This window comes from Felis catus, chromosome D2, assembly GCF_018350175.1.
Source record: "Felis catus isolate Fca126 chromosome D2, F.catus_Fca126_mat1.0, whole genome shotgun sequence".
In the NCBI taxonomy this organism is placed as follows: domain Eukaryota; kingdom Metazoa; phylum Chordata; class Mammalia; order Carnivora; family Felidae; genus Felis; species Felis catus.
The window spans coordinates 8,397,571-8,407,848 of NC_058378.1; the positions used below are offsets into that span (position 1 = coordinate 8,397,571).

Sequence of the window (10,278 nt, forward strand, 5' to 3'; positions counted from 1 at the left end):
TGTGTTGACTATTTTTTTAATGTTTTATTTTTGAGAGAGAGAGGGAGGGAGAGAAACTGTGAGCAGGGGAGGGGCAGAGAGGGAAGGAGACACAGAATCTGAAGCAGGCTCCAGGCTCCGAGCTGTCCGCACAGAGCCCGACGTGAGGCTCGAACTCATGAACCGCGAGATCATGACCTGTGACGAAGTCAGACGCTCAACCAACTGAGCCACTCAGGCGCCCCTGTGTTGACTATTTTTTACAGATACTCGTTTTTCACCTCTTCCTTTCTTTTTTTAAGGAGAGAAACAGTAGGAGTATGATATGGATAAAACACTGGACTGCTTAGTTTGTTGTTTTCTTATCCCGAAAATTAATCTTTGTAGGTACTTCTGGTTTCTTTGCACTATTAATTTATTTACGAGAGAATGCCAGTATTTCTATAGCAGAGTTGATTTGCCTGAAGTTACTTTTCCATTTGTGCATGGAAATAGAGTTTTCCTCAGACTCCTTACAATTAAAGAAAATGATGCTAAATGTCTTATGAATTATTTCTGCTCGATGTGGCCACATTAATTTTTTCATAATGGTTCAATGAAAACTGTAATTGTAATTCTTTTTAAAACAATTTTTTAATGTTGGTTTACTTTTGAGAGAGAGAGAGAGAGAGAGAGAGAGAGAGAGAGAGAGCACCAGCAGGGGAGGGGCAGAGAGAGAGGGAGACGGATTCTGAAGCAGGCTCCAGTCTCTCAGCTGTCAGCACAGAGCCCAGTGCAGGGCTTGAACCCACGAACTGTGAGATCATGACCGGAACCCAAATCAGACGCTTAACCGACCGTGCCACCCAGGGGCCCCCGTAATCATACCCGCTGATTGGCTTGGATTTAGCCCAAAAGAAATATTATTTGACTCCCTCTTTCCTCCTAACTGCTTGCGGGCCGGTTCCCTGGCTGGAACGTCAGAGAAACATTATTTTGAAGTTAGAATCTACTTAAAATGAAAACTACTTGGCAACCTTTGTAAATCCGTTCGTGCCAGAAATGAATGAACACGATTCTGTCCGTTCTGATCGGGAACCTTTTCAAAATCGGGAACATTTTTATATCAGGGAACTCCTATCCCCTCTCTGACGAGAACCGTGTTAATTAAACCTTATGATGTAAAACCAATTTCTTCTTACCTAGATATGCAAACATGTGTTGGTAAAAGACATAAAAATAACCATGCTGGATCTAAGGTGACGTGTTCTGAAGATTAGTACCGTCAACACCGGACATCTACCCATGGACGTGTGGTTGCCGAATTTTCTTAAGATGTTTCCTGAAGTGACTGATATTTTATATTTATACGTTTTAGATCAGAAAGTTTGATATTTATTGCTCCTGCACATTTTGAAGTTCTCTTTTTGAGTTGCCCTGCCTCCGGAGAGGCCACAGTGCTTTTACGTCGGTACCTGTGAATGTACTCAAATACCATGACCAGATAATAAATCGTGCTGCAAACAACAATATGTCCGGTATTTGTAGAGGTCTCTGCGCGTGTTTTCAGATCTTTAGCTGTTTCGCTGTATTCTTTAACTAGCTCCTGAAACATGTGATTCCAAACAAGAAATTCTGAGTGCCAGGCGGTCCGCAAGACAGGCCATCTGGTTCTGCAGTCATTCCCCCCGGCGGAAAAAGATGAGCAGTTTTCACGTGCGAGAAGAAACATGCCCGCAGGTGGTAGAGCCGTCTTTCGTTCAATGTCAGCAAGTCCGGCTCAGAGATCCGTCTGCTCAGAGATCCGTCTGCTCAGAGATCTGTCAGCAAGTCCGGGGGTCCTAATGGATGAGACCAGAACGGTGAGCTCAGGGAGCAGGTGTCCGAGGGCTTGAGGTAGCAGACGATTCATTAACTTGATTTAGGTGACTGAACGCAGAAACGCTTGAGAGAAGAATAGAAAAAAAGAATCAGATTAAAGTGGACGGCTTGTTACCGTGAAAGTCAACGGGGGTGATGGGGAGGAGAAATGAAGTGTAGGAAATACCTGATAATTTTCAGCCGAAAAGAATAAGTAAGAGAATAATTTGGAAAGCACGCTTGCAATGAAAAGTATCTGCATATAAATCAAGGCATGGGAAATTGGAAGACAAATCTCTTTAAACTGAATAAGGTTAACAAATAGGATGTTATGGTGTAATCAGGCTTGGATTGGGATTTGTGACTGGTACCTAGATAATAAAAACATTTACCTGGATTAAAAGATAAGGATGAAATACAAGGAATAGGAGGTTTGTGTGCTATGTAGGCAAATTGAATTAGTGGGAAAAACCTAAGAATGGAAACAATTGTGGAGACAGAGTGTCACCTTATTGAGAGGTAGAACATTTGAAGAGGTAATTAAGGTGAGATGAGGCCACTAGAGGGTCCTAATCCGATATGGCTGGTGTCCTGATGTGAAGAAGAGATTAGGACAGGGACCCAGAGGGAAGACCAGGGGAGGACACAGGGACCAGACAGCCCCCCACAGGGAAGGATGCTTCCGAAGAAACCAAAAGTGCCAATGCCCTGCTCTTAAACTTCCGGCCTCCAGAGCTGTGAGAAAATGAATTTCTGTCCCTTACACTACTCAACCTGTGGTATTTTATTATGGCAGTCAAGCAAACTAATACAGCACTCGATAAAGGTTTACTGAAGTTGTTTGTTTCCTTTTTTCTCACAGACGGAATTGAAAATGACTTTCTTTGTTGTCATGCAGAGATGACTCTCTTGTCCGCAGACCTTGTCAATTATAGACAAGCAAGGCAGGATGTCTGTGGGTTATTGTCCGCTCCTGAAATTGCTCCTGGTTTCTCTCGAGAAGTATTTTGTTCGAGGAGCGACTGGCATCCTATTTGAGGTGCGGTGTCAGTTAAGGTTGTATCATAGGGGTGGTCCGTGTCTCTCCCCACTCCATTCCATGCTGCAGCCACACAGGTCACACTGGAGGATACGTTGTCACAACCACTTGGAGCGGGACTGAGGTTTTCGTTGGGAAACCAGCCACCATGGCCTCAAAACATGGGAAACAGGTGTTTCTCACCTGACACATCTTACAGAATTAGGTAGCAAGCGAATGTCTTCTGTGAAGAAGATGCTGGAGACATGTCATGGGTTTGGCACAGATCAAGGAAGAGAGGCAGACATTCAGCTCCTTGTTCTTCTTAGAAGAATTTAGCTGGTTATTTGTTGAGAAAACAAATAGACGAAACACTCTTCTCTGTTCCTGTAAGCGACATGTTTCCTTTTTGAGTGTCTTGGCTCTTCATGAGGCAAGAAGGTGCTTTCCTTGGGGACAGCTGACAAAAACATTGGTTAGTGGCTTTTAGAGATTCATCATACGGATGTCCGAGAAGACTCGTTTTTTTGAATTATCGAAAGGCATGTCTTTATCTGGGTTGCTCTCGTGGAAATACCATAAGCTGGGTGGCTTAACCAATGTTTATTTCTCACAGCCCTGGCGGCCCAAAGTCTGAGAGAAAGCCAGCGTGGTTGGGTTCTGAGTGAGGGCTCTCTTGCAGGTTTACAGACCGCTGCCTTCTTGCCATGTCCTCACATGGTGGAGAGACCTCATCTCTCTCCTCTAGAGTCTCTTCTTATAAGGGCTCATCATGAGGGTTCTACCCTCATGATTTAATCACGTCCCAAAGGCTCCACCTCCAGACACCATCCCCCCAGGGATTAGACTTCAACGTATGGATTTGGGGGGAGGGGAGTACAAACGTTCAGTCCGTAGCAAGGAAAGTGCCAAATAGCTGATAGTTTATCCATTTGCCATGTGTTATGGAAGCTGTCCTGTCCATCTCCCGAAATCCCATAATTACATTAAATAGTACCATTCATGAGAGTGTGAATCGCTGTTATTCTATTCCCTGTGATCTGGTGTTAAAATGCCTTCGAATAGTTTTACAGAATTACTCATTATGAAGATAGTTTTCAGAAAGAATGGCCAGGTGATTAAGTCATACTAGGTCTCAGATTTCAAGAACAGACTTCTTGAAAGAAAGGGTTTTTTTTTAATTAAAGCAATATATTTTATACTAGTAATGATTTATAATTATGCTTTTAATTTTGTAACAATTAAAAAATTTTTTAATGTTTATTTTTGAAGGAGAGAGAGAGAGAGAGAGAGAGAGAGAGATACAGAGCATGAGCGGGGGAGGGGCAGAGAGAGAGGGAGACACAGAATCCGAAGCAGGCTCCAGGCTCTGAGCTGTCAGCACAGAGCCCGACACGGGGCTCAGACTCACCAACCTGATCATGACCCGAGCTGAAGTCAGGTGCTTAACAACTGAGCCACCCCATAATCTTATAATATTTTTATATTTAAAAGAATTTAATAAAATCCATATGCGTGTACACGTTTGAATGATCAAAGGGAGCTAGAGAAATGGAAGGGATAAAAATCTAGGGGAGAGAACATTATTGAGAAAGGAAACGAGCCAGAATTCAGGGTGAAGTTGTTTGGGACAGTACAGAGGATGAGGGACAGAAAACAGAATAACAGAGAAGGGCCTGGGGAAGGGGAATGGGGACGGGCTGAGTGTTGTAGACTGGTTGTGCTGAGTTGTTTGAAGCAAATACCGTGGGCGTTATCTAGACCAAAAGACTGTCTAAAACCATGGAGATACTTTTTCTCCTCCGTCAAGGGAGATTACCTATACCCCTGCAGTGACTGTGAAAATGAAAAATGGTTTATTCCAGTTCTCACGGTCCTCGTGAGTCCTGGATGTACCAGGGGATTGAGTGATGACGCTATACTCTCGAATCTGAAGAGGATGTGTAAACTTCTCCTGTGCAGTTATTCCAAGAGAGAAAAGCGTTGACAGATGGTTCGGAAAAAAAAAGTTCCATAACATTTTCTCTTAATAAGAGGCTGATGCACCAGGAAAACATAAGAAAACAAGTAGAAGACATTTGCTGTATTCCTGTCTTTAAGCCAGGTTTTCTTCCCTACAGAAATAAAGTATATGTTCGGTTTGGTCTGGAAATGAAGTGTATGAATTACTGATTTAGCAGGTTCCTTTCAGCAATAAATTTTCACACTTACTGAAGTTTTTTTCCAGGGCCACACGTCATTTTTATTTTTTTTCTTTGTAAAAAACCATTTGTGGAGGTAAAATTCATGCGACATAAAATTAATCATTTTTAAATTTACTTATGTATTGTTATTTATTTCTGAGACAGAGAGAGCACAAGTGGGAGAGGGAGAGGGAGGGAGAGAGAATCCCAAGCAGGCTCCCCGACGGGGGTCAATCCCACAGCCCTGGGATCATGACCGGAGCTGAAATCGAGAGCCACCCGGCCACCCCCATATTAATCATTTTAAAGCGACTAATTCAGTGACATTTAGTACGTATGCAGTATATAGTGCAACCCTACCTCTGTCTAGTTCCAAAACATTCCCATCACTCCAAGCAAAACCCCTGACCCATTAAGCTGTTCCTCCCACTTCCTTCCCTCTAGCTTCTGGTAACCGTTGATGCCCGTGGTCTCTATGAATTGATCTACTCTGGGTGTTTCATATCCTTGGAATCATACAATACGTGAACTTTTGCGTCTGGTCTCTTTCACCTTACATGAGTTTTGAAGGTCTGTCCACATCATACCACGTATCAGCGCTTTCTCCCTTTTTATGGCTAATATTCCATCGTATGGGTATGCCACAGTTCAACTGTCCGTTCATCCAATGGTGGATGATTGGCATGTTTTCACCTTTTGACTATTGTGAATAGTGCTCCCATGAACATGTACTTTTTGAGTATCTGTTTGCATTTTGGAGGGTCTATACATAGGAGTAGAATTGCAGGGTCATATGGTAATTCTATGTTTACCTTTTTGAGGGACCGCCAAACTGTATTCCACAGAAAACAGAAGCCGAACCATTTTACGTGCCCACCAGCAATGTACAAGGGTTCCAATTTCTCCGCATCTTTGCCAACACTTTGTCTTATAATCGCTATCCTGGTAGGTGTGTTTTGCGGTATCCCATAGTGGTTTTGACAGAGCGGTACATTATTGACTTAATTCTGTTAAAGTCAAATTTTAATAATAAAATCAGAGCCGATGATGAAGATGCCTGAGGCTCCCAGAACCTTCTGTCATCACATGCTTATTATTGTGGGGCACCCAGGCCCAGGCATTCGTCAAGTTCACTAGAACATGTTCAGAAGAATTTTATCTTATCAAGAATGGTCAACTCTTCTGGGGTGGGTAGGATTAGAAATACAGAAGAGAGATCAACCAACAACAGCCATGCTAATGGCATCTAAATCCTACTTTGGCTTTGCGTGAGTCAGTGGTTTATGCCTTCGCATGGAAGAGGGCTCCCTGGGGACGTCCGTCTGAAATCACAAACTTTTCCTTTTTTAAAAAAAAAAATTTTAGGGGCGCCTGGGTGGCGCAGTCGGTTAAGCGTCCGACTTCAGCCAGGTCACGATCTCGCGGTCCGTGAGTTCGAGCCCCGCGTCGGGCTCCGGGCTGATGGCTCAGAGCCTGGAGCCTGTTTCCGATTCTGTGTCTCCCTCTCTCTCTGCCCCTCCCCCGTTCATGCTCTGTCTCTCTCTGTCCCAAAAATAAATAAACGTTGAAAAAAAAATTTTTTTTTAAATTTAATGTTTATTCTGTGGGAGAGAGAGAGAGAGAAAGAACATGAGCAGGGGAGGAGCAGAGAGAGGGAGACAGAATCGGAAGCAGGCTCCAGGCTCCGAGCTGTCAACACAGAGCCCTATGCGGGGTTCGAACTCATGAACCTTTGATCATGACCAAAGTCGGACGCTCAACTGACGGAGCCACCCGGGCGCCCCAGGGCAGGTGATGCCATTTTGTAGAGGAAGGTCTGAGGTTAAACAATTTTAGGGCATTTCTTAAGGTGTTTCAAGTTGTGGCATATGCAGAGGGATCCAAAAGGGGAGGCAGGAATCAATCCAATGACAAGACAGAGGAATAAACTTCAAAACGAGATGTGGAGGCAAAGAAAGAGACGTGACCTAAGAAGAATATGAAAATACCATCTTTTGACTGGTGTGTCTACAGTGCCCTATATTTTTCTCCAAGGATGGGAAATCTGCTTGAGGATTCCTGAACTTCAGGCTTCCGAAAAACTGCCCTTAACTACGCTACGTAAGAGCCTCTGTCGTCATCAGTTTTGCTTAAAGGTAGCCTATGTCACAAAGGCAACCAGGCAAGCTGTAATCATTCGTATTCCCTTCGGTCTTCAAAGGGGCCATGAAGTTATCACAAGACCATTCTAGAATAGCTGTCACCATCGGAAACAAATTGGAGAGGTGACAGTGCCGGGGTGTTCATTTCCGAGATGCATTTCTGGGAAGGAGAAGAAGAATTGACCCCTCCAGATGAGGTGGTTGTGAATGGCAAATGAATCAGATACCAACTTTCTCACTCAAAATGGTCTTCATTTCTTACAATTGCTGTCTGACTTCGGGCCAGACATTTCACGGGCAAAATGTGGTGAACTCTGCTTTGGAAAATTACAATCAGGTCGTAGTCAAACTTCTAGAGTGTGTGCGTGGTTCAGTTCTTGAGAGATCTCTTTTCTGTTCCACACAGGTGCACACTGTCCCTTCTCTGGGCCTCTGCCGGGGACCCACGCCACGGACACCCCACTTCCCCTTCCCGAGCCTCAACACCCCTCCCTCCCCCACCCTTTTTTCCCAGTTAATGCTTATTCTTTACGCCTTCTCTCAAGCATTACCTCCCCAGGGAGGCCTCCCCTGAGCCCCTGGCTGTAAGATACCCCACATGCATGTGTCCACTTTTGTAATCCTCACAGGGCACCCAGCCACCTGTTCAACGTCCATCTTCCTCGTAGACCGAAAGTTCCATGCGGGCAGAACCTTGCCTCTTGTCTTCATGGTGCTCGCACCTGCCCCAGTCCTCGCTGAGAGCAGGTGCTCTGGAGACGGTACCTGAGTTAACCTGGGTCTCCCAGGGATGAACAGTGCTTGCACTCTGTTTTCGTGAGCTGATGAGGAACAGCCACACCTAGGGCTGCCCTCCTCCTCCTCCTCCTCCTCCTCCTCCTCCTCTTCTCCATCTCTTTTTTTTCCCTCCAAATCTTTTTGAATAGGCTTATTTCGCAGCCATGGCTCCTGGTGGAGCTGTGTGCATTGGCTCAGACAGCCTCCTCCCTCACCGCAGTCCGGAACTCTTCTCCAGGCCGTTCTGTGTCCGAAATCCTACTGGAGAGCCTCGAGCTCAGCCTGGCTGCAGGAATGATGCCACACTGACGACAAAGACTTATGTTGCTGGTTTTATCTCCTCGAGATTCATCTCGGGCTCATCCACGAGACTCTGTCCAGCCCTTTGAATCACGGGGCATCTTATGGAATCAAGGGGAGGAGGTGTTGCTCTAGGACTGTGCATGGTGCGGAGATGCTGAAGCTGGGTGCTCTCAAGGAAGGGGCGACTCACTTGGGCTCATTTAGTGAGTGGTTCTGGCTCTCCTGGTCGCGGCCTCTGGCCGTGGCTCCTTCAGATCCTCGGACTATTCCAAGCCCTCATTCGCTGACCAGAGAGCCCACATCCTCTGATGGTGGATACGAGTAGGACAGTGCGGGGATTTGTTTTACTTTATGTAAACTCTGCAGTGATGATGGGAACGGTTGGTGATTTCTGCTTCAATTACCAAAGCGATCTGGCTGCAAGGTGTCTGCATTAATGCCTCAGTTCAAGTGTAGGATGTAGGGAGCGCCCTTGCCCCGTAAGTGTAATCCTGCAACTGGGAAATTTCCTTCAGTCACAGCATGTTACAGTGCTTCTCAAATTTTGATGTGCGAAAGAGGCATCAGAGAAATCTTTTTTAAATATTTTGAGAGAGAGAGGGGAGAGAACGAGCCTGGGAAAGGCAGAGAAAGAGAGAGAGGGAATCCCAAGCAGGCTCCACACCGTCAGCGCAGAGCCTGATGTGGGGCTCAAACCCACGACGGTGAGATCATGACCTGAGTTGAAATCAAGATTTAGATGCTCAACCGACTGAGCCCCCCGGGGGCCTCTCACCAGAGAAATCGGACAAAAACTCAAGCCCCTAGCCTCGGTTCCAGAGATTCTAGCTCAGTACGCTTTGGTTATGACCCAAGAATGTGCCCATTTAAAAGGAGCCCCCGATGACGTTGACCTGTATGGCCTACTCCTTGAGACACAGCAGCCTAGCAGCTAAGAACCGGGCTTGGAACCAAGGTCAAGTTGCCCCTCTGCCAGGGACAGGACCACTCACAGCTTCAGTTGCTTCATCTGTTAAAGAGCAGGAGGAATACCAAGTGTACAGGGCTCTTGTGGGATAAAATGAGGTCCTAGTGTAAAGGTTTGGTATAGAATCTGCTCAGGACAGTTCCCAGCACACGTCAGCTCTTTTTATGTGTGGTATTCGTCTTCATTAGCTCAAGCGACAGGGCCAGAGAAGCGTGGACTTTCTGGGCCAAACAGATATTAAATCTTGCGTAAATCTCTGCGGTAAGATGCCGCGATGGACAGAGACCCCTCACTCGAAGGACCCCCAGTGGTTGCTGATCCCACTCGGACTTTCACACACAGGACGAGCGGCCCCCAGCTGGATTATCCGCCGAGGACGCCAAGCAGCCTGGGCAGAAAAGCACTTGAGGGGAAGAGCCTTACGGGTAGGGAAGATGTCTCTGTGCACCTTGGCACCTCCCAGGCCAAATCGGTAAAAGAGAAGTCGAAGTTGGCAGCTCTTCCTAATGATGATATTAAGGGAACGTCTGTTTCTTCATCTGTGAAATGGACGCGATCACAAGATTGTGCCCACATCGTCCTGAAGGACACACGAGGGAGGATATTTATAAAATCCCCTGTATGATGACGGACGCAGTGGTCCTCGGCTAGTATTGCTAACGCCCCCTCCCTTCTCGTGTGAATAGATCCAGAGCCTCCTTTTCAGGCACAGATACTGATCGGGGGGAGGGGAACCGATGATCCAGTTGTGTAATGAGAGTTTAGAGTGCTGTTTCCTGTTTTGGAAAAAAAATCTGTTTCCTCTGAAAGACTTAAAAGTCACACTTTCTTCTAACATACGGATGGTCCCAGCTCACAATGGTTCGCCTTAAGGATGGTGTGAAAGCAAAAGGCATTCAGTAGAAACTGTACTTTGAATCTGAATTTCGATCTTTCCCCGGGGCTAGTGCTCTGTGTGGTTCCCCCTCTCCCGAGGCTGGGCGGGAGCAGAGACTACAGCTCGTGGGGTCAACGACAGACCCCTTCCCGCCACTCTGTACCCATATCCTGCCTTTCACTTTACAGTATTTC

General features: G+C 46.0%; 1 protein-coding gene across 3 annotated transcripts in view; it reads left to right on the forward strand.

The window, feature by feature from the left end:
* STAMBPL1 (STAM binding protein like 1) overlaps positions 1–1,488 on the forward strand; it is a 49,309-nt gene extending 47,821 nt beyond the window's left edge. For all 3 annotated transcript variants that reach the window (XM_023240337.2, XM_023240336.2, XM_003993870.6), the window contains exon 11: positions 1,165–1,488. In XM_023240337.2, coding sequence (XP_023096105.1) covers positions 1,165–1,221 — 57 coding nt within the window. In that variant the 3' untranslated portion in view covers positions 1,222–1,488. The remainder of the gene's footprint in view (positions 1–1,164) is intronic.
* The last annotated feature ends 8,790 nt before the right edge of the window (positions 1,489–10,278 follow it).